This window comes from Simochromis diagramma, unplaced genomic scaffold, assembly GCF_900408965.1.
Source record: "Simochromis diagramma unplaced genomic scaffold, fSimDia1.1 OVJJ01000304.1, whole genome shotgun sequence".
NCBI lineage: Eukaryota > Metazoa > Chordata > Actinopteri > Cichliformes > Cichlidae > Simochromis > Simochromis diagramma.
Genome location: NW_024387030.1, coordinates 17,341,159 through 17,366,183, shown reverse-complemented (window position 1 = coordinate 17,366,183; position 25,025 = coordinate 17,341,159). Strand labels below are relative to the sequence as shown.

The 25,025-nt window shown below is 38.4% G+C and overlaps 1 protein-coding gene across 5 annotated transcripts in view; it reads left to right on the top strand.

Moving 5' to 3' along the window:
- slc4a11 (solute carrier family 4 member 11) overlaps positions 1-24,341 on the top strand; it is a 105,472-nt gene extending 81,131 nt beyond the window's left edge. For all 5 annotated transcript variants that reach the window (XM_040042319.1, XM_040042322.1, XM_040042321.1 and 2 more), the window contains 13 exons: positions 1,272-1,481; positions 4,482-4,566; positions 5,529-5,654; positions 7,331-7,444; positions 8,503-8,635; positions 10,110-10,183; positions 12,972-13,191; positions 13,618-13,724; positions 16,506-16,671; positions 18,380-18,553; positions 20,040-20,235; positions 21,361-21,530; positions 22,627-24,341. In XM_040042319.1, coding sequence (XP_039898253.1) covers positions 1,272-1,481; positions 4,482-4,566; positions 5,529-5,654; positions 7,331-7,444; positions 8,503-8,635; positions 10,110-10,183; positions 12,972-13,191; positions 13,618-13,724; positions 16,506-16,671; positions 18,380-18,553; positions 20,040-20,235; positions 21,361-21,530; positions 22,627-22,693 — 1,842 coding nt within the window. In that variant the 3' untranslated portion in view covers positions 22,694-24,341. The remainder of the gene's footprint in view (positions 1-1,271; positions 1,482-4,481; positions 4,567-5,528; positions 5,655-7,330; positions 7,445-8,502; positions 8,636-10,109; positions 10,184-12,971; positions 13,192-13,617; positions 13,725-16,505; positions 16,672-18,379; positions 18,554-20,039; positions 20,236-21,360; positions 21,531-22,626) is intronic.
- The last annotated feature ends 684 nt before the right edge of the window (positions 24,342-25,025 follow it).

Sequence of the window (25,025 nt, the reverse complement as noted above, 5' to 3'; positions counted from 1 at the left end):
ATTGTCACTAGGTGTGAATGTGCGAATGAAAGTGAGTGCGAATGGTTGTCTGTCCCTGTGTGTTGGCCCTGCGACAGACTGGCGACCTGTCCAGGGTGTACCCCGCCTCTCGCCCTATGACAGCTGGGATAGGCTCCAGCGCCCCCCGCGACCCTTAAAAGGATAAGTGGAAGCGAATGGATGGATGGATGGATGGATCCTCCCAAGTATGTAATTTTCACCACTGGGTGTGGTCAGTGGAGGAAGAGGAAACCTGGTTATCGGTTATGCTTCAGCTTGTTGCATTATGTTTTCTGTATATTTGCTTGTTTCTATCTCTTTTCCCATGAACCCTCATTTATGTTTATTTCTTTCAGTGGTGCCTACAGCACCCTCCTCGCCAGTCTTATTGGCAGCAATCAGAACCACTAATGGTATTTTCAGAGACATTAATCTAAGCCCCAAGTAAACATAAAGCATTATTATGCCTCAATTATCCTTGATGGTGAATGCTTCTCAGAGAAAAATCTTTGAAGGGGCATGATGGTAATGATGATAGAAATTCCTTTGGTTGGCAAATGTATGTGATCTAGCATGTGTAGGAATGGACCGTTTCCATCAACCACCATTTACAGAGCTGTCTAGAAACTGTTTCCCCCTGTTTTTCCTTCCTCTCTTTAACCAGACTGAATATGGTATAAAGACATGACCCTTGTTTAAAAAAAAAAAGTTCTGTTTTCATTAACTGTTTCATGTAATGTTACCCTCAAAGAAACTCCTCTAGCTTTTTGCCTGTCTGACATGCTGCCCTCTGAGTTTTATGTTGGCAGCAGGGTGCTCATCAATTTCTACAAGCACATTTTTCCAGTTGGCATGGGCAAACTATTGACCTTAAATACTTAAATATGTTTTGCAATTAAAAAGTATTTCTTTAGTATGAAAAAGTCTCTCCTTTGTAAAAGAGATTTTGAAGTTTTGTATATCTGCAGTGCAGGCCCCGAGTCACAGAAAAACATATCAATAACACCTCTGCAGCTGGTATTAATTCTAATATTTGGTATGTCGCAAACACAGTTTTAAAATAACCTAGTTAAAGACAGTATGCTCCCACCCCTCGCCCACCTTTGCCTTTCTATTTACCTATATATTTTTTTTAAAACAGGCAGTTACACATGTAGTGATTGATCGGTATACAAACAACTGTATAGAACAAATGGATGATCGGCAAAGAAATGTAGGAGGTATTCGTGATTTAAATTTTGTATCGCTTTGCTTTTTTTTTTTTTTCGTAGAAAAGTACCAAGACTGCGATGGAGCTGGGTCGCACATTCGCCACCCTCTTCTCCGACATCTCCTTCAGGCAGAAGCTCCTGGAGACAAAGACGCAGGAGGAGTTTAAGGAAGCGTTGGTGTTCCAGAGGCACCAGCTCACGGCAGCCAACCAGAAGCCAACGGCTCTGGGGAAGGAGGAGACTGACCCTCGCAGTCATAAACCCCTCAAGGTCAGCAAGGAAAATTTATGAGTGTGCGAGTGTGTGTCAGTGCTTGGTGATTAGACACGTTTCCGCACATTTTGAAGTGATGTGAAGGCATTACGAGTCGTGCTTGGTGCCCTGAAATGGTGCCTGTGATTGGTTAGAACTTGTGATGATGTTATATTTGAGGTCTTCTTCCTTTCCTCCGTTTGCCTCATCCCCCCTTACCTTTCGCTTATTTCTTGATCATCTCACATCCTTATGATTGTGTATAGAACAGAGAACTGCGCACATACAGTACAATTATTTATTTTTTTTATTTCTCTTATATTTCTTTCTTTCTTTCTCTCCCTTCGTCAACCTTCAGCACCATTTCCTCCTCCCCCTTCACTCCTCCTCTCCTCCTCGCTCGACTGGCTTGACTCTTCAATCTTTTCTCTCCCCCTAATCAATCAGCATCAACTCCTGCCAGGCCTCCTCAGTGGGTAAATGACCTTACATCTCTCACAGTCCTGTCAGAACTCCCCACGCCTTAGTTACATGTGCTCGCCGGCGCGCGCGCGCACACACACACACACACACACACACACACACACACACACACACACACACACACACACACACACACACACCCACCTACCTCCAGAGGGGCTCTGCTCAATGCCACGGACCGACATCTCTTCCTAATGTTGCCACTGGCATGCCACAGCTCCTAGACATTTCCCCTTGTTTTTTTTGTTTGTTTTTTTTATACAGCAAAGGATTTTGTTAGGTGTTTATCCCAGGGCTTGAAAGGCTCAGTGCCACTCAGAGACAGAGGGCTATATGGGGAAAGACAGATGGAGTGAAAAGGGAAAGAAGTGATGGGGGAGGGGGAGCAGGTGGAATAAAGAGGAAACGGAAAATGATAAAATAAGAAAGAAAATTACAGGAAAGAAGCCAGCCAGTCCGCCTTCTCCTTGTTCCACATCCAAAATTGACACTGGACCACCCGCAACAGCAAACCACTTTCCAGTACTTTAAGAAAAAAGGTCAAATTGCTGCTGTGTTTTTATGTTTTTCCTTTCTGTTGGCTCACTCCATCAGAACGAATGGCAAACAGGTGGACGGTAATTCCTCTCTGAGACTTTTGTTTATCGAACTTGAGCCAAAAGCTGGTGATTGCAACCCCCTCACCCCACACACACACACACAAACACACACATTGTTCCTTGCAATAATAAATAATTCCATGATGTATAGGGATTTAATGAATGAACAGTCATTGTCGAGCAAGCATGTGTAGCTAAATCTAGCCAGCTTGGAGAAAAAAAGTTGTTTACATGTGATGTAAATACCTTTGATCTGTCATAGACCATCCAAACTTTTTAGGATGACAAATGAGGCCAGAATGATTTTCCTGGGAGCTTTTCCCACTCAGCCACCCCCCATCATCATCCGTTCCACTTCATTGCGTAATACTATGTTCAACAAGAAAATGAAACACTGGGTAATTGGATAATTTGCTTAATAAGCTTAATCAGGGCTACACATTTACTCCCTGTCTGGTGTAACCTGAAAGCTCATCTTTTAAAATGAAACACTTCACGTCTCCTTTTAAATCACATGGCTCTTTATAACCATTCTCTTCCTGTCTTGTGTAAAATTATACTGAGTCTTCTCTCCGTCACTGATGCTGTCGTCTCTCTGTCTTTCCCAGTCATTTTTGGAGACACGGGGATCCCATTAAATGTACATCCAAATCCAAATATGCTGCTTTACTTGCTATGTTTTAGATTATATGATTTTTAAGAACTACGCCATTAATGGTCATGACTCAAATGATCTTTCAAAGATCCCCCCCAGTGGAATCACCAGCGTCTTAGCTGAATCATCAAATGTGCAACTTTTAATCTAAATGTGTCATTGTCCACTGCAATGCGTGTTTAAAATAAAACGAGGTTTCAGAGCTGGATACAGCCTCTGGCTTTTATTACTCTTCAAGGTCACTGTGGATAAGGCAGACTAAATTAGCAAAATGCCTAAAAGCAAAACAGAGCCATATGCATCAAGAGGGACATAATTTAAGATTATGGGTTTAATTGAAATGCTCATCTCCGTTTAGTTCCAGCTACTTTGGGGCGATGCCTCCTATAGACAGGGAAAATTATACTGGCAGAACGACCTACATGTGATACAGTGATCTTACTGTGCACCCAAATCCAGATTCGACAGAGAAAAAGTCACTCCATCAGTTTTGCTTCTTCATTAAAAACAGTATCTGGCCATTAGGTAACCAGCCTGGACCTGTAAATCAACAGCCACACAACCCCTATCTCCCTGGGGTTGTGTGTTGGCCGATTTTAGTCGTTTGACCCCTTTAGTCGTTGGACCCCTGTGCCACCATCTTTTCTTTAATGTCAGATACCAAAGATTCACCTAGTTGACATCGTAATCGGACTAGGATGGGGGAAAAAAAAAAAAAGATTTCTACTCCTTGTGCTCCTTGACTGAGCCAAATTCTTATCATTGTTCTTCCTCAATAGTGGCGTCTGTGCAGCAGGTTTTCCTCTAAGCAGCTGATGCTGAGATGTATCTGCTATTTGAACTCCTGGCACTAATCTGAGATGCTGTTAATTGCTGCTTTCTAAAGCTGGTAACTCTAATGAACTTAAACTCTGCAGCAGGGAAACTCTTTGTCTTCCTTTCTTCGAGTGGTCTGTATAAGAGGCATCTTCATCTAAGTGTCTGATACTTTGAGTTGTAAAAAGGTACAGTTCTCATTGGAAAACATCCCAGCTCACATCATCGTGAAGATACTGCCGCTAGTGTGTCGTCATCAAGCCATAGAGTGGCTTTTTCTTCTATAATGTGGAACATATGTTGGTTTGTTTAACATTATTTCATTTTATATCACAGCGTTGATTCCTTTGCTCTTGTTCTACAGTGTGATACGTAATTCTCCTGACGAAAGGTGGTGCAGGTGGGACTCCATCAGTGAGACTATTTCTCATTTTTAAAAAGCAATCTTTTGTCTTATCTTCACAGTGTAAAGATTTCTTCAAAGCTGGCCGGGGAATTTATGAGGACTTTTGCCGCAGGCTGCCTTTCTACCCCTCTGACTTCACAGATGGTAGGCTGGACCTGAACTTGTAGTGAAAATGAATCATCTTGCTTGTTATGGCACACTGTGGTACTTCTGGCAGCTCCTCATTTGTCTGTCACCCTTTGCCTCAGTTACATCTGTGCTGCATCTGTGTCACATCTAGGGTCATCTCCTGCTAAAATGACATAAAATCTCGGATGCCTTACTGCTCTCATATGTTTCCATATGTCCAGTATTCAGTCATCAGACACGAGACTTTCACACACGTCGCATACTATACATTCTCATTGCAAACACATCCAGCTGGTGGTTTTATCGACTCAAGTCACACTGCTGCCAAACATGAAAGAGCTTTTGTGTCTCAAGTCAAATAAATGTACATCTTACTCAGTGTTGAGTTTTGTTTTTTTTAATGTTAGTTAATTAGTTGCTAGAATAGCTTGTGTAGAAATATTTTAGATTAATCTGTGTAATTCAATATTGTTGTCTGTTGTAAAGAAAAGCCGACAGAGTAAAGAGAGTTTTCTAGGAGCATTTCCTCTTCAGCTGTTTTCTTTCAGTCTTTCCTCGTGTCACACCAACCAAACACATTGACTGGGCAGTAACAAAATCAAGATATTTCTGTCTTGTGAGCGTCATCAGAGAATGATTATCTGATGAAGGTCACAGGACCAAAATTGTTGTGATCACATTAGAGCCCAATTAAAGTGTTTTATTCCAAAATGAGTTATCCATCATTTGGGTAACTGCTCTTGCAAAATGATGGATGACACGAAACCAAAACAAATGACTCATATTTTAAAAGGGCAGCAGGTAGCGTAATCCTCCGTAGAATATTTTTACTGTATGAACTGGGTGTTTATAGATGTAGAGGCACTGAATGATGAACTGTGCTAATGTTCTTGCCGTTTTGAAATTAAAGTGTTGAGCCTCCTCCGCTCCATTATGAGGTGAACATGACTCATGTGTTTGTGTTTGTCTCCCCTCAGGTATAGTTGGCAGTAATAAAACCCTGCTGAAGTACATGACCACAGCCATCTTCCTCTACATTGCCATCCTCCTCCCTGCCATTGCTTTCGGCTCCCTCAATGATGAGAGCACACGTGGCGAGATCGGTATGAACATGTACTTAAATCTAGAAACATGAACGCTTTTCTCAGATTGGGATTCTTGAGCTCCTACAAATTTTTCCATGTCAGTATCAAGTGCTGGGTGTAAAAACAGCTATTTTATCAATTGTTTAAGAAAATAACTGTTGAAAAATAAAAGTTTAAAAATAGAAAGAAGAGTTTTTGTCAGGATTTAGAGTTCATTATAACACAGAAGCAGCATTAATGAAGGTTACCAATAATCTTCTTTTGGTCTCTGTCATCTCTGTGCTTGTCCTGCTAGACCTCAGTGCAAAACCACTGACCACAGTATTTTACTACATAGATTAGAATATACTGCAGTGTTTTGAATCATATCTATATGATAATCTCCATTTCATGTATATGGGGTATTTTCACACATTAAAACACTTTTTTACATAATAAACAATTCCTTGAGGCAGTATTATGAAACACAGTACACATTTTTTTTTAAATAATTTTAATGAAGTTTTAACAAAGAATGTCAAACAGTTCAGTACACACACAAAGCAATGAACAGCCCACACACACACACACACACCCACAACAGACCTATGACATGGTTAGCAAGTCTAGTATTTTAGGGCATTTACCCAACAATGTAAAATGCCACGAGGTGACTGTTGTGAATTTGCGCTAAATAAATAAAATTAATTCAACTGAAAATAATCTTCCTTTTGTACAAAAATATTTAGAGAACATAAACAGCCAATCACTTTAAAAAATGTAATTTTATAACTTTCCACTACTGGACATTTCAAAATAAACAAAGCAGTTCCTTATTTCCATAGTTGACAAGTAATAAGCAAATATTAGCACCTGTTTAAAATTCACAATACCCAGTTTTTACGTTTTTAGCTCAGAAAAATGTGATTTAGCTACTTTCTTTACCTTCTAGCTGATAACATGGCTAATGAATGCACTGAGATTAAATAGTAACACATTAGTGTGCAAAAGTCTTATTTCTTTATATTTGGCTAGGAAAATTGGAAAAACTTAGAGTAATTTATCGAAACATGCAGACATATGGGGAAATACAGAATAGACTCAATGGTGCCAATTTGTAAGACCACTTTTTTTTTTTTTTAAATCACAAGAATTTCTAGCTCCTTGAGAGAAAAATCTAAACAAATGAGTAGTGGCTCAAGACTGTTGCACAATACTGTTGGATAAGACCAGAAAGGGCTACGTTTGGTATCTGTAAGTAGTGCCAAAATCTAGTAGTAATTCTCCTTTATTCATTGTGCTATATGAGTAAGCACTTTCCTTACTAAGTATTTTTCTCTTGTATGTTTGACCTTCACTTTTTTTCTGTTTTAAGTCTGAGCTTAAGACATGTAGTTGTGAGCTGATGATTGTTCAAAAGTACTTGCAAGTTTCAGGTGACCATACACATAGTAAAACAGTGAAACATTGAAGCCTCTTTTTTTGGAAAATATTCACATAATTATGTACTCGGTGGGGGTGGAAAAGGCATCACGTTAGCTGTTTTGTTTAAAAAACGAAAAGGAAAAAATATACATATTATTTCCAAAGTTAACGTATCTTATCTGAAAAATTAATATGTAACTTACTTCAGCTTCAAAGGAACCCTAGCAGTCACTCATGCACATTAATCAGAGCTTCACGCTGTGTGTTCTCTGTGTGTCATCTCTCTCCAGATGTTCGGAAGACCATCATTGGCCAGAGTATCGGTGGGGTCATCTACTCGTTGTTTGCCGGCTCTCCTCTAGTCATCCCTCTAACCACAGCTCCCCTCGCCATTTTCATCAGCGGTAGGCTTCCCCGCTGTCATTCAGCTCATCTCAATCAAGATGCACTTATCTTTTCACAGTTTCTGCTGACAGCCAGTTTGAATGGAAGGCTGGGAGTGGGTGGAGTACTAAGAAGATTACGTCAAAAATCAAGAAAAAGAAGCACCCAACCATGTCGAACACAAGCCAAAAACTCTTGTGTCCTCATCTGCTCTTGCTTTTACCAGAAAGCGGTACCACTAGAGTAATTAAGCTGTTAGCTCACACATGTGCCCTTAATGAGTGTTCCTGGTGCAGTCAAGCAAAAAGCACAAATCTTCAAAAACTTGTTTCTTTTTTTCAAGAATGAGGAGCAGAACTTTTTTTTTGCGCACTGTGGTTATGTAATGATTGGTTCCAGGGGCCTGCGGGTCAGGAGAGTCACTCATCGCATTCACAAACATGTAAACTTTAGGTTCAGTTCAGAGAGAGACAGCGCATAAACTGTTACATGGTTTTTACCCAACAGCGATGTTTTGTTGGTTGGAATTTAAACGATCTTGACGGCTGGAAGCTGCAGTATCAGGCCATGATGAGGAAAAGCAGCAACTCCGATGCCAAGATGTAGTTTTAATACCAAGGCTGTTTGTTAGGTTTGTGGTGTGATGATCTTTGAAGTAAATGGGTTAGAACTGTGCTATGCGCATTCTCATGGGCATAATTATAGCACATTTCCAGCAGCCTGTCTGAGCAGAACAATGGCTTGTTTGTAAAGCTGTAACTCATCTGCGTACAAATCTGCTCAAGATTACAACTAAAATTGTTATGGTTTTAACAAACCTATTACAGTTCTTTTTGTCCTTTCATGTTTGAATGAATTTAATTTTTTTCCAGTCATTGTTTATGTGTCTGTACTTGTGTGTGTACAAGTCAGTCTTTGCTGGGAGAGAAATCTGTAATGAAGTTCTTTTGTAACATTTTTTTCTCACTATCACAAAATTAGCATAGCAATTGTGTTACTTAGTTTCATAATGTGTATTTATTATATGTGGTTTATTTGTCTGTCTGTTTACATGTGCACATGTGCAACTGGAACACAGTGATCCGAGGAATCTGTGACGACTACAACCTGGATTTCCCAGCTTTCTACGCCTGCATTGGGTTGTGGAACTGCCTCTTTCTCATCCTGGGAGGAATCTTCAATGTCAGTCTGCTCATGAAGCTCTTCAAAAGGTGTCCTTCATATTCCTGATTTTATATGTTGGAGTACTTTAATTTTTAAAGTCCAATTTTTTTAATCACTTTGAGTTTCCTTTTATTTTGGTTGCTTTCTGTCATATAGAAAAATGTTTTAAATTGTCTTGTAACAACAGAAAACTTTTTGGGACAACAGGATGTTTTTAAAGAACGCACACAATCAATGTTTGAAATGTATTATTATTTTTATATTCTAGTATTTTTAAGTAGTTTTAACTGCTATGTGCTCCATTTACTTATTTTAAAGGTAGTTTATATTTACTCTACGGGCATGTGTGGCATAACATTGCAATCAGTGCAACTCTGGTTAATTTGAAAAAAGTATGTGTTACACAGTTTGAGTAAATTTGGAACACAGTTTTTAGTTTTGTTTTGGTTCACAGATTGGGAAATATCTTGCATTGAAATTTCCATACATAAGAGTCCATAATTTTGATTAATAAATATATTTATACTCACATTCTGCCAGACCAGCATGCATTCAAACACCTACCAGCTGTAATGCACTTCCCACTCGGTACTTGGCTAACAGCGCCAACTCTCGTTATGGGACTTGCAGCAATTTGCTGTTCGGCTGGTTTTATGATACTGACCTGTAAATCCTGCTACTGTGTTATCTTAGGAACCGCATCCATTTAGTTGGTGATGCATTATAGTTGTATTTTATTGCAAAGTTGGTGTCATACTGCCAGTATATCAGCTAATGGAGATTATAAAATGAATTACATGTATTTATCACAGAGTGTCTTATATAGGCAGTGAAATTAACTTCATGTTGGCCAGAGATTAAAGTAATTTCCATGGAGGGTTATTCTTCATTATTGGTCAGTGTCAGACTTAAATGGACTTCCTGAGTATTCCTGAGCTTCCATTTGAAGTATTTACAAGCTCTAATGTGGAACCTTAAGGTTAAATGACAATGCTGAGAGTGCGTTCTGTGTTGAAATAAATATTTAACTATTATATGGTTATATGTTATAACATTAACAATGTTTGCGACATTCCTGTCTTGCCTTTAGACAATGCGTGTTTGTGTCATAGTCGAGCTCTGTGACGTGTTCCTCTTGACTGAAGTAGTCGCTGCATTTTCTATGGAAGGAGGTTCAAACAAGCCGTCAAACAGCCGTTCTATTTGAGCTCTCTATGAAAACCCGGGTTAACAAAGAAACTTGGTAACCACAGCTGTGCCACCTATGATCTCTAATTGGACTAATGCAGCTAATACAAGAAAACCCTTTCATGTACCCTAAAAACACAAGACTGTAAAAAAGTATCAATTATAAGAAAACAGTAATGCACACTTTATTCTGAAAATATGTTTGTTAATTCATTAATTTTCATTTCCTTCTTATGTGTTTTTTTTTTTTTATTATGGGTGTCCTTTTGATTTATATGTATTTATATTAGTTTTTACTGTCTTACAACGGTCTTAATTGTGTAATGTGTTTAGGTCAACAGAGGAGGTCATTGCCCTGTTCATTTCCATTGCTTTTGTGGTTGATGCTGTGAAAGGCACAGTCAAAAGTAAGTTCATGACACACACGAGAAATATCTTTTTTTTTTTTTTTCTGTGAGTTGTTTACCCGTTGCCTTTCTGTGGTGAAAATCAAATCAAGTAGTCTGCTAACTCAACACACCTGCTGTCGAATCTGCCGCAAGCTCGTGTCTGATGTGATTTCTAAGCCCCGAAAGATAAAGAAGATAAAAGCCTTCACTGCCACATACATACACATTATTATGTGTAAGTGAATTTTGAGATTATCATTTAAGTGGGCAGCTGAGAGTCATAAGATCTCTTCAACTAATCATTTAGTCCTTTTAATTAAAAACTGTCAAATAGTTTCTTCCAGTGTTTGTATATTCCTTCTGCAGTCCTCTGCACCTCTTAAAATCGAATACTTATCAAGAAACAAACTGTGTTTATTGTGATAGTGAGGCCAGATAGAATTCTTTCATAATAACAGCTAAAGACTTATATTTAATACCCTGACAGCAAAACATAAAAGACCAAAAGAGTGTTAGACTCTTACTAGTGAACCACGGGTAATATAATAATATGATCTCAATTAGTAAATTTAGATAAACAAGCATATGTTTGGCCAAGAGTTGAGAAATATTACCTTTTAAAATAGTAGGGAGACAGAAATACCATACGAGGTCATTTGTTACTGTTGTGGGTCAGCAGGTTGAGAGGCTTTAGAAATTAATCAGTCCAGATTTTGAACCCCATCTGCAGCTATATTATACCACCCCAGCTTTTATGGTCCCATATCATAAATATTTTACACAATTTAATTTCACAAAAATGAGATGACGATAGCTGAATGTAATTTATTTTGAATGCAGTGTTCTCCTGTTTTGTAGATTGCCAGTGCAGTAGTTCAATTTTCAGAAGCCATTTGTAAAATACGCTCCGAGCTCATATGCCATTACCATAACATTAACCTATGCTATTTTGCTGACACTGTTCCTCCAAAATATTTTCCACTAACACAAATGAATACAGTTTGGGGCTGTATCTAGTCACCTGCACAACCTCGCCTAGCCTGTAACTTTATCCCTGTTTGATGAAAAGACCTGTGGAGGGACCTAGTCATCTCGCACACTATTCCTCAAAAGTGATGTTAGAAGGTATTATGTTGCACTCATTATGAAATTAATAGAGACAAAGTTGTGCATTCATTCTAAGTCACAATGGCAGGAAAACCATCTCCACTGAGTTTAAAATCCCAGCCTTTAGCCACACATTACAGTTGGTGAGCTATTTATTCTGCAGTCCTTATGGGTGCAAAGACTGATTTAAGCAATCTAGGCAGAGTTTGTTAAAGCAGGTGTAGATAATGTATTCTGTGCTGTTTCCCCATCATTTCACCCCTAATCCAGACTCGGCCTATTCTGCTAAATTTGATTAGTTTAGATTATCACAAAGGTTACTGGTTCATTTAGTGGTTGGACAGAGAACACTGGCATCAAACACCCAAACATACAAGAAAAATAGCACCTTGAGTATTTTACAGCCTGGTTGATGGGCATTCAGTGTAGAGGCATAACTCAGATGAGATTTATCTCGCTTTCAAAGTTTTATCCCCAGCAGTACTGACAGTTACTCTCACGTGTCTCTTCATGAAAGATTTAAGCATTATTAAAAGACTTGTTTCTGTGTTGACTGCAACATGAACAATGCAACCTGAGCTTGATGGACATTTTTTGTAGCTTTGGTTAGGTTATATACAAGGCTTCTTGAAAGATTTCAAGATTTTCCTGTTTAATAGGAATCCAATCAATATTTTTTTAAAGGATTATAAATATGTCAGCTGTAAGTTTTGGATTTCATTTGAGATCTGTGATATTGCGTCATTTACTATACCAGACTTTGGCAGCATACTTGTTATTATTGTCTGTTCATTGTATCTCTGATGGTTCACATGCAATCTGTTGGCACTAACGATGCATTTTATAGCCAGTGCTGCAAAGGTTACTTTTAAAATGTATTCCAATACAGATTACAGAATACATGCCCAAAATGTAGCTTGTAACGTATTCCGTTAAGTTACTCAATGTGAGTAATGTATTCTGAATACTCTGGATTACTTGATATATTGTCATGCTCTTCACAACTACATGAATGCACTATTGCTGTGTGATTTATTACTATTACTGAAGGCTACTCGCCACCGAGCTAACATTGTTAGCTACCAGATTGTAATGCAGCCTTCATTAATAGTAATAAATCACACAGCAATAGTACATCGACGATACTGAAGTAGCACATAACCCAGGTAGCTACCACAACTAAAACAAGGTAGTTGCAGTAGGCTAACGTTTGTTTTTAAAAACAAACTGACTTCCAGATGGTTGCTGATAAACAGTTTGCGTTGCACGGTCAGATTTCGCCCATCCCTTTTGTTCTTTAAATGTGAAGTGGTGTTGGAATTTCCAAGTAAGAAACGCATTCCTGCCCGTGCACTGCTGGCTCTGTTGTGCTGGCTCCGGGTCCATTGTGTAACTGACACCACCAACATTAACAGGACGCTTGCATTAGAGCCTCTTTTGTTTGGGTTTCCGGCAGTGCGTGGTATTACAAAAATTAGAGAGGGGATAGAGAGGGCATAGCCTAAAATATGAAACAGGAAAAGACAGCCGTGTAATACATTTATTTCAACAAAGTAATTGTATTCTAATTATCACCAATTTAAGCGGTAACTGTAATGGAATACAGTTACTTATTTTGTATTTTAAATACGTAACCCCAGAACATGTATTTCGTTACTCCAACACTGTTTATAGCTAAACACTGTGAATGTGATTTCAGTCTTTCATAGGTACTACCACGCTCCAACACTGGCCAACAGAAGCATAGGGGACTTTCCTCAAGGTGGAGACCTGCTGGGGGGAAACAGGAGTGAGGTGGTCACGGGGTTTGCACTTACTGAATCCTTCATCCAGTGCAGTCGAGAGAGACCTGTCCTCTGCCTCCTGCTGATGCTCGGGACATTATGGATGGGCTATACTCTCTACCAGTTCAAAAGGAGGTATGTGCAGCACTGCAGTGCTGCAGCAGTCTTAACATAAATCACTGGAGAAGTTTAAATTGTGTTTGGATGGGAGCACTGCCTGCTAGCATGAATACCGCTGAGTAGGGCCTTGACTCTAAAGATTGCAGGAGTGACAGAGCTTACAGGAACTTTCCAGACAGCTCTTACAAAGCTCACTTTTCAGTCGAAGCTTCTGTTCCAGCCTGTGATTTAATAAGCATTAATATTCTACTTCTGATTGCTCCCAGTAATCAAATCAACCTCAAAGCTCGATTCAATTGTGTAAGTAAAAGGCGGACCAAGGTACTTAAGCAGTGTCAGGATTGCAGCCATTGTCCTTGTCTTGTCCACAGTAATTGTATTCCTCTATTATTTGTCTCTCCCTCCTCACTCCCTTCTCCTTTCTCCCTCTCTCTCTTCAAGTCCGTTCCTGCATGCCAAAGTGAGGGAGGTGCTGTCGGACTGTGCCCTGCCAATCTCAGTGCTCATGTTCTCCTTCATCGGCTCCTACATTTTCAGTGACATTGAACGTCAGTATCATTTATTGCTTGGTAGTGTTAATATCATTGATTTATTGCAGTTATAGAGTGCATTTGAGATGTTCATTATAAATAATACTATGCAGTATAATATAGTGTGTTTCTTACTTTAAAACTGTTTTAAAACTAAAAATGTTTGAAACATGTGACCACGGGCAGCACTATTTTCACCCTATTTCTAACACTTTTATTTTGGAGGTGGTGTTGTGACTTTGGCCTGTACCAGTAAATTCAAGTCATTGACACAGGTGGAGGAAAACGTATCTTGCAATTCTCACACACGCAAAGCGATAGAGGTTCATTGCCTTGGTCAAGGATGTTACCGCAAGTAGTCAAGAACTAAACCATCAATTGTCTGTGTGATTAGTGGAAGACTTGCGGTATAGCTCGACAGTTATATAATGTCCACTTCATTCAAAAGAGACCCCAAAATAAAACTTGAAACTGTCCCTAATACTTGGTTAGTGGTTAATTAGTTTTCTCTTTTCTCAGTAATTGTGTATTTATTAAACCTTGCACATGTTTTTTTTCTTTTTAGTAAGGGGAGATTCATGTTCTTAAAACTCTTCTCTTTCAGGAACCTTGAATGCCCACACAAATTCCATTTCAAATTACTACATAATCATGTGATAAAGTGAGTGTTCACAGGACTCAATGCAATTCTGTGAAAAAATAAGTACACCCCATGATTCACTGGCTTTTAGAACCACCTTCAACAGCAATAACTTGAAGTAATTGTTTACTTTGACTTTGTCAGTCTCTCGCGCTGTTGTGGAGAAATTTTGGCTCAGTCTTCTTTTTAGGGCTGTTTCACTTGATTGAGGTTTGTAGGTAGCTCTCGTCTTTGGTAACTTTACTTTGGTAACTTTATTGTCCCTAACGGGAAATTGATTTGCAGTATGTCCGTACAAACAAACAAACAGACAACCAACACATCACATACACACTCCAAAATAATATAATATAATATAATATAAGCCTGAGAAAACAACCTATATTTGTCATCAAAAAAGTACAATGTGCAATGGCAACAACCCCCTTCAAGTCTCACTATAGCGTTTCAGTCAGGTTGTGTCAGGGACCATTGAAATACTAGGATTCTTTTCTTTTTCTGTTGTAGATTTGCTGGTATTGTTGAGATGACCATCCTGTCGAGTGAGACTGTTTGGCCAAGTTTTAGCCGGCAGACAGACAGCTTCATATTTAACATAAGGATACAGTCCACTACAGAGTTCATGGTTGACTCAGTAACTGTAAACTGCCCAGGTCTAGTGACTGCAAAACAAGCCCAAATCATCAGCACTCTGTCACCATACTAGAAAGTTGGTAGAAGGTATTTGTCCTGATACGTTGTGGTTTTTGCCAAAACAGGCGCTGTGCATTATTCTTAACCTGTGCTACCATGCTCTTTTTAGAAATAAGAGGTTTCATTATTTTTCTAATTGTACTGTCATTAACTTTAATATTTAACATGGCTAATGGAGCCCTGAAGAGTCTGCAGTGTAGCTCTTTGCTTTTAATAGTATCTCTGCAGTCTTGCAGTCTGACCTTGGGGTGAATTTGCTGGGACGGCCACTCTTGGGAGGATTGTTGCATTGTGTTAACAAACACATGAATACTCCAGACCTGCAAACTGTCGAAACTTGTGCTTTTAGAGAGGAGCTCGCACATGCGGATGATCAATAATCAAGTGCATGTGATTTGCAGCACTATGCTACTACTTATCCTCTTAATTCCTATGAAGGCCTGTGAAAACTTTATTTATCTCTATAGTCTGTCACGGCATTTTAATAGAAGATAACTGAAACATTAAATCGTTTCTTGAATGCATCTATAAATATATATTTTAATAATTTACTCTTGAGAGCTTTTTTGAGTGTCTTGTTTGTCAGGAATAGACATTTAACATTTTTACACAATTATGAAATAAAATTGTTGAAGCAACCTAAGTGTAAAGTGATTGCTCAATCTCTTACTTTGTGACATACTGTGGTATTGTTTGAGCTCCATTTAAGGAATTTGAAGATATCCTAAACTTACTTGAAGATACTCCCAAACTTATAACCTTTTTATTTCCAAAACATGTTTTCTAACTGCGAGGCCCCTCTTATTTAACGCCTTTATTGTCTTTTTATGTTCCCCAATCAAGGCACAGGCCAAAACACATTGGAGATTTTCAATTTTTATCCTCTATTGTTTAGCATCATTTTGTGTCCCCATTCATTGTTGCCAAGGCAGCAGCTGTTCTCTAGAGGTCGACATAGAAACAAAGAGATCAGTGCCAAACCCTCAAATGAATTTAAATATAAGTGCTTTACCTCCAGAGACAATAAGTCATAAGATAATAGAGCCATTATTGTATTGTCATTCCTTCCTAAATTTAACCAACTGCACTTAATTCAACCGCCTTTGACAGGAGAGTGTGCCAAAAAAGATGTTCAGCATTTGAAAAAAAATCCAGCCTCTTATGATTATTGGTGTGAAAAAAACATGAGTCATTACAGGAGTTTAAGAGACAGTCGTGTTTGTAATGATTGAATGTGATGAGATAGGAGTAATGCTAATGAATTTTACACAGCTCTTTTCTTGAGAATATTCTTAATGAATTTCAGTATATTCACACATACAAGAATCTTGTTGGAAGCAGATGTTTCTCATGTCCCAGGCTAAAGTTAAATATGAGTTATGATGGCGGTTTAAGGCATCATTTTGTAATATAAACTTAAACTCGTGGTTGTTATTTTTTTGTTTCGTTTTCTTCCTTTGAAACAGTTCCAGTGTTTAAAGTTCATAACCGGCCCATCTTCAACGTGGCACCATTTGAGCGGCTGTCGCCCATGAACGTTGTCAGCGCCATGGGACTCGGCTTTCTCCTGGCCCTCCTTATCTTCATCGACCAGAACATCGTCGTTTCACTGACGAACGCACCAGAAAACAGGTAAATCCTTATATGCTGAGCAGACGTTGGACATCTAAGAGATATGATTGCAAAACTCTCTTCACTGAAAATAGCTTAACAACACCAAGGGGAAAGTTGAGTTGATTCTAGTATTTGCTTAGCACTCTTCCTGTGACCATTCGGAATGCTGTCAGACTTTTAGAGATCCACTCCTCCACTTTAGAATTTGCTTCAACTGGATATTTTCCAGTCTGTTGGGGAGGGTGAAAGTCAAATTGTCACAGTCAGAGAGCTCTAAAGAAGCCTCGGAGCCAAAACACAATGTGAGCTTTTACCCAGTTCTTCTAAATTTGCATTGGATGGGCCAATTTAGAGCCATCAACCATCTAGCAGCCCTACAATGAAAACATATAATGATGGAATTTCTGGCATTAGCTTGTACATTTGTTGGACAGAGATTAATTGGATCTAAATGTCTGCTCTAAATATGGAAGAATTCCCCAAAGGGCAGATATCCACTAGTCCTCAAAATTCAGAAAAAGAATTAAAGATGTCTAAAAATGGGACTCATTGTGAGATGAAAAAGAGTGGTAAACAGAATTCACTTTGTTTATACCTCATGTCTTCCTTCATATGTCATTAATAAAAGAGTCCCAAACAGCTGAAGCTATTTCTGCTGCAGCTTTGTTCTTTGTGTTATTTTATCTGGTCCATTCCTTTATTTGCTTTACATCTTTTTTGAAGCATTTGAACTTTTTCCCCCCCCCACCCGCACAGATATTTGATTCCATCAGTCGTCATATTTTTTAAACTAACACAACATTTTGAAAATGAATAAAGACTTTACAAGCTCTCAGCATGATCCCAGCTTACAAAGTTATATATATGGTTGTTGAGTGGATATAAATGAAAATAAAGCTAAAGGCTTCTTCACCAATAAAATCCTCTTTCACTTAGATTTATGTTTGATGACCTAAAGTTTCCTATGCACTGTAATTTACAGTATGCAGCGGTGCCAATGTCATATGCAAGGGCACAGAGCAGGAGGCACGACTAGTGATCAGTGTGTTCATATTTCTTTACAACACTGCTGCTGTCTGCCTTCAGGCAGCATATTTACAGTTTTAGGCTACACACACACACACACACACACACACACACACACACACACACACAGTCCCCCTCATACCACCTCAGAGATGATGCATTGCAGTGATCCCTCACTAACAGGGGCAAAAAAAAAAGTTTGGTGGCATCAAAAAGGTCGCAGCCTTGTTTTTGTGTAACATTACTGTAATGTCATGCTCGGCTTATGATGTCATCATCAGTGACATATTGTTTGTGCTTTTCATTCTGTAAAAAAAGAAAAGAGAACGAATCCACAAAAATGTACAGGATTTTTTTTCTTTTATGTTTAATGGGAAAAAGTTAGTGAAACGTGAGCGAGGTTTGTCGAAGGGCATCACTGACCTTAGGAGAAAGATGCCCTTTTTGGTTTTAGCAGAAGTGTACTAGTAGTTGTAGAGTGTACAGGCAGACTACTGTCACGTGGACTTACTTCTAAAAATTTGTGTATGGCAGTTTTCTTGTGCGTGCCTTTAAACCTATTTATAGAACTTATGGTAAATGTGCTCTGTTACTTTCTTACATTTGTATGTAATTTGTCCCTTTATGGTTTTAGAGGCAGCTTTAACCTGTTTTTGTGCTGCATTATGCTGTTGACTGTAATGGTTGCGTTACTCCTCAGATTGCTGAAGGGTACTGCATATCACTGGGACCTAATGCTCTCTGGGCTCATTAACATCCTAATGTCAGTGCTGGGGTTGCCCTGGATGCATGCCGCCTTTCCCCACTCCACCCTCCATGTGCGCCAGCTGGCTTTTGTGGAGCAGCGCGTTGAGGGGGGGCACCTCTACGAGACGTGAGTTACCCACCCTCTCACTTCCAGTGCTAATCAGATTCTTAATTAAAGCTCGTCTTCAGAGCGTGTGGCGACTGTAATTTTGAGTTGTATCCGAGCTACTGTATCCTGTTCTTCCCTGATTGCGTGATTACTATGTAACTAAAGATTTTCCCTCGGGGTGGAAGAGGTGAGGGAGTTTTTAATAGATGAGAGGATTATGTTCATCATTCTGGCCACACAGATATGTGCAAAATTACAGTTTGCATATATTCGGGATTAAGAAAGTAGTTGAGTATGATTAATGGAGACTAGGGGGGACAGTCTTATATAAGTTCAGAAGATTTAATTAGAGATATAAGCTGGAGAAAAGTGTGCCATTTCAGGAATTTTGAAAGTGTGTATATGTCTGGAAATTTCCTAGGAAATTTTGAATATTAGTATCACTGACTGTTTATGAACAGCTGTTATTTCCAGTGTTTTTGAAGGTGTACTACATAAAGTATTTTTATTGCATCTTTATTAGGAGGTGCTTACTAGTCCTGAACAGGTGACATTAAATTAAAAAGACTCAAGAATAAGATAAACACAAGGTAAAATAAATAAAAATTACACAACGAGAAAAATGTGAGGTTTCAGCTCCACAGGTTGAGAGTCCAAATGAGGTCATTCCAAGGTCACAGATGCAATCCCTCATGTTGCTTTGATTGTTTCCTTAAAATGATGGTGAGGTCCATTTTCAACTTCAGAAAATGTATATAATTGTGCAGGTTCTTATTGATTAATACTAAATACTTTAAAGCTTTTCCAGCTTTATACAAATCAAAAGTAATCTTTGTCATATTTCACTTTGCAAAGCAGATGCATTTTTAAATAGCAAATTCAAAATGCTCACGTTTTGTTTTTTTTAAGTCTAGCCGACACCTCCAATCATGTTCCATTAATTGGAGTGCAGGATTGCTGGTGCCTGACTTCAATTAGCTTTTGTAGATGTCATTAGCCTAGGGCTTTCCTTACTTTTTCCAAACAACTCTGCAAATTTTTAAATCAACTATACTCTAGCAAAAAGCTTATTTGTATTTTATTAATTTAAACTTGTTTTTGTTCATGATGCGGATGAAGAGATGTTCTTATTACCACACAGGTGACTCATGAGTCCTGATCATTTTTGTTATTTTATTGTTCAAAAAGAGTGGTTAATATTTTTAATCTGTAAGAAGAGAGTTATCAGTAATAGCAGAAATCTTCATCCTTTTTGTGGTTTTAAAAATAACAGGATCTGTTAATGAGATATTGGAAAAAATATATAGCATGTCTTTTCCCCACTGCTCAGGCCCCTTAAACTCTGAGAAGTGGGTCTGGAAAATTCCTGATTTTTCAAATGAAAAAATATGCTGCAATACTGATAACAAAATCCCAGAAAATGCATTGTCTGTTGCATTGTATGAATCATTTGGGGGCTTTCCAGTAACCATTCATTTGTATGTTATTGTGTGCGTTTCCTCAGTATCGTCCAGGTTAAGGAGACCCGTCTGACGTCTCTGGCTGCCAACATCTTCATTGGCATATCAGTGTTGCTGTTGCCTCTCCCGCTGCAGTGGATACCCAAACCTGTCCTCTATGGCCTCTTCCTCTACATCGCCCTCACCTCCATCGACGGAAACCAGATGTGCGACCGAATGGCTCTCCTTCTGAAGGAGCAGGTCAGAAAGTGTGTGGTGGAAGTAACAGTTGAATAAATGTGTGTGTCCGTGTCCATATGTCGATAGCAGGGCTCTGCAGATCAAACGGTTGACTGTGTGCCCGGTGCTGGAGGACCAGACACGAGTGAAATGGTATTTGCAAATATAATTTTTGTGCTCGTATATTCACAGTACGAGGTGGGTAGTGTTTAGTGAATTAAGACTGATAAGCTGATAAATTAACATTTTTATTCTAGTATAGTGTATCAAACAAATAACAATACTAAAAGAGAATGCTGATTGTTTGTCTTGAGTGTTTTATCCTGTGTGTCCGATTTAACCTTCCTTCTCTCTCAGTAAAGATGTAAAACAAGGCTTGCCATTTTTCCCTACGCTTGGAATTGTCACACACTGGCGCCTCCTAATGACGATATGAGGAAATGACTCAAAATTTACAGGTTTCGCTGTGTAGAAAGCCTGCATAAGTGTAAATCTTAGTGTTGTAGAAGCATTTATGCTCATGTACATATACAATCATGCAAAGATTAAACTGAAAATAAAATAAATGTATTAATTAAATAAAAGTAAAACAAAACCTTACAAAAATCTCATATAAACATTGTTCAATTTAATGACCACATTTTTTTTGCTTCGTATGAAATCCAGATCTTTGTCTGTTTTCTTTTTCACATAAATACATTTTCTGTCCTCACCTGTAGATAATTCCAATTTACTGAGTGTACAGGTACCAACCAAGCTTTAGAAGATGCAGATTTGTCCTGTCATTTTTTTTAATTTATTTGCTCTTTGTTTGTTATAAGATTAGTACCTGACACCAGATCAGTTGGTGGAGCTAAATTAGTTTTTGCTGCAGCTCGACTGGGACTGCATGTCCTACCAACAATCAATGTTATTGTGATATACAGTCACACAGGAGATACTATAAATGCAGTTATTGTACGTTGTAGGAATGAATGCTAAATGTTCGTTGTGATTTAAAATCCAGAGTGCACTTCTTAAATGCGTGTGGGTTGCCCACTTCCCTTAGTCATTCCTTTAAGTTTGCAGGAGACCTGAGGACAGTGAAGAAGAAGAGCCACAGGGGAGATTGTTTTTAATCTGTCTTGATCCTCTCACCTCCTGCAGACGTCTTACCCACCTACCCACTACATCCGCAAAGTGCCCCAGAGGAAGATCCACTACTTCACCTTCCTGCAGATGATGCAGCTGCTGGTGCTGTGTACATTTGGCATGTACCCGATACCGTACATGAAAATGATCTTCCCTCTGGTCATGATCCTCCTAATCCCAATCAGGTACGACTGTGACCACTTTGTCCCGTAAAATTGTTTTCTCGAGTGCTTTAAACCAGGGTGACATTCAGCACCACACGGGTAATAACAAGAGCTGTGTCTGACCTAAATCTGCCCTCTAGATGAAAAAAGCTTTAAATTACAGTGAAGTCTGGTTTCTGCTGTCTTTTTTTTCTTTCAAAAATCTTCATATCTCTCTAAAAAGCGCTATTATGGGGAATAAAGTAGACAAGATGGATTATCTTTATTCTGTTTTTAAACTTTAACATTTAATGTGGAATGGAAAAAAACTGCAACGTCTGACTGAACGATACCCAAATATTGATCAGACTGATAAAACTTTGAAACACACTGTATGGAGGCTTTTACCATAATGATCAGATGCAGAACTAAAGCACAGCATACAAGCCTACTGGAAGTACCTGAATTTAAAAAACAAAGTTTCAATTATTTATTAGATGATCACAGTGGATAAATACACTGACAAAAATACATTTTTCATGAGGTAACCTGCATTAGTACATTTTTGTGGGGGGAAGAAGTATTCCAGGGCAGTGTGGCAAGCTGTAAACATGACATTGTCACATTAGCAAACAGCTGCCCTGTACACATATCCTTGAGACACGACACAGCATTGATATTCAGCAAAGTTGTGCTTCAGGTTACTGGGTGCGAGCTAATTCAATATTCCCCTTTTCACTTGTTTGTTTTGGTTCCCTCCAACTTTGTTTTTCCAACTGGATTGTAATAAAAATCAGGCTACATTAATGAGTTAAGAATATAGAGGGAAAATTCTCAGTCATTCTTTTTTCAGTCTGATTTTATAGTGCAAATGTTGACACTTAATCACCATGAAGGTAAATGTGTATAAAATAATAATATCCTGAAACCATAAAGTGCATCTTTTAAAGTTTGGGGACTCGTAAATTAGCCACTGTAGAAATGCGCTCTTGATCACTGGTAGCACTGATAAGAAGGCGGTCAGTTTTATCTGGTAAAATCAGACACTGTAAAGGCTTTGGGGTTTATTTTCTTCTTATGTTTTCTTTCTGCTCTAACAAGCACCAACTGACATGAATTATCTCTGCTCTGTGTTTAGGAACAACGTGCTCCCTCATATCATTGAGGCCAAATACTTGGACATAATGGATGCCCAACACATGTAGCTACAGATGGAATAAGCTCTGGATCCACATAAAGACATCTGGAATTTAAACAAAAAAAAAAAGAAAAAAAAGAAAATTAACAAAAACATATTTTTCAATGCAAAACTGTATGGAAAGCAAAAAGGAAATATATATCGACTGTTTTGATTTTTGTATCCGATAAGAACATTCTTTTAGGTGAAACACTGGAAAAGTGGCAAGTCATGTGAAGAGGGACGAGAGTCGTGGGAAATATTTTCCAAACATTAAACGGACAGCATCTCTCTGAAGGGGAAATTCTACCGAAAAAAAGGAAGGAGGAAAAAAAATGAAACATAAAACGGGACCATCCAGAACTCCCTGTTTCACTTCTGTTTGACCCTCTCAGATTGTTCAGTGCCATATACCTCCATCTTCTCCATTCACACCTTTTACTTTTCTATGGTAACACTTTACAATATCCTACTGCAGTGTGTACATCTGTGTTTTAACCTGTGGGCAACTGCTTCAAGTATTCACTAATACTGCTCAAGTAATAAAACTGCTGCCAGTGGAAATTGCGTATTAATTAGAAAGGTGTAATGGCACAATGTCAGTATGAACATTATCTATTTTTGACACTTTGCACTCACATTGTGTTTTTACACTGCCATACGGGGAGGTTTGCCATCTGTACACTGTGTTAAGTATTGAAAATCTTTTCCATGGACCACTTACATGAAAGTAATACCGCGTTTAGGCCACTGTAAAGAAAATCTTTACCTTAATCATTGTGCAGTGTTAAAACCTTCACATTCCTACACCTTTTAGCTGTGATCCTCCCTTTTATCTATGTAGGACACGTGCGTCTTTACATGTTTTGATTCAAAGTCATTCCAAAAACGTTAGTATTCATTAAGGTGTGTATGCGTGTGCGTCTGTGTGTGCGTGTGTGTGCCATCATCTAGCTTTCTGCCGGGTCTTAGAAAACCGAATTTTTAAGGTGGAATTTAAGTGCTCAGATGAATTTTAAAAAATACATTCCACGGGTATATATTATGTGTAATTATTTAGAAAGACAGCACAAACCAAATCATATAGTAAAGTCTTTATGAAATTATGAATATATTAGAATATATTATGGCAGTATATAAAACTTATTATTGTTCAAATCTAGGATTATTTATTTATCATGATGACCGTTTGTCAAGTGGAGAATGATCATTTTGTGTGTTTACCCTGACCTGTACTTCTCTTTTTGCTCTTTTTCATCCCACAGATACCAAATGTTGTATTCCGAGTGTGTCTCACATATGACTCTCCCACAGTTTACATATCAAAGTCCCTTCCAGTTCCATGTCACAGTTCTGGTGCATTGCTAGTAAAGTCAGGTTTAAAAAAAACAAAACAAAGCATCTGAGAGCTTTGGACTGAACAAAATGCATTTTTTTCCTGTGATCAAGTGTTCAAAAATGAGTTTTAGAATAACCCAGTCTTGTTTTCTATTTAGATGTTATGATTAGATCAGTGCTTGCAGATGTTGTCATGTAATAATCCAGGTGTCTGGAGAGATTAATATTGTTATCTACAGCTCAAAAAGAAAAAAAGATTCTAAGCACTGGTTTGCTTAAAGCATGTCACCTGGGTTTTTAATACAATGTGATGCCAATGGACTTGTATCCTACATGAGGAAAAAAAAGTAGCAAGTCAAACAGTAACTTCTCATTAAAACGAATGCAATGCTCAATATTTAGCAATACTGTGTATAAAGCAGAACTTCACCGGTGATATTGGGGTGAATCAGCAAAGGCGGACCCATCACTGAAGCAATGACAGGCCAGCTGTATTTTTACAACAGCACCTTTTCAGTCCATCCTCATGGTACAAACGCTGCTCTGCGCTGATTTGATTACGTTACACATCAAGAGGAAAAATAAATAAAATATATATATATATATATATTTGCCTGTCAAAGAGGCATCCACAGTGGCAGATTTTGTTGCTTTCCCAATATCCAAATGGCAGCTCCCGCACTTCTGTTCAACTTTGTCTTACAGATGTGAGAAAGATGTCCAATTTAAGCAGATGGATGTCTCATGCTGAGATAGCAAGGCATAAAAGCCTGCAAGCATTTGCATAATCCTTGGACTAAGCCTTAAGACAGCACTGGTGAAAGCAGGATGAGATTGTGAGGTATGAAGGAATATGTACAGTTTGCAATGCAAAGTTTAGTTTTTATTAACTATCCATTATAATCCAACGCAAGGTATTAGTTTCTAACTTTGGACTGAGATTTACTGATTCTTCTTCTTATGTGACAGTACTGTTGTTGTTCCTTGATATCCTCACTGTACTGATCATTTTGGAATAGCAG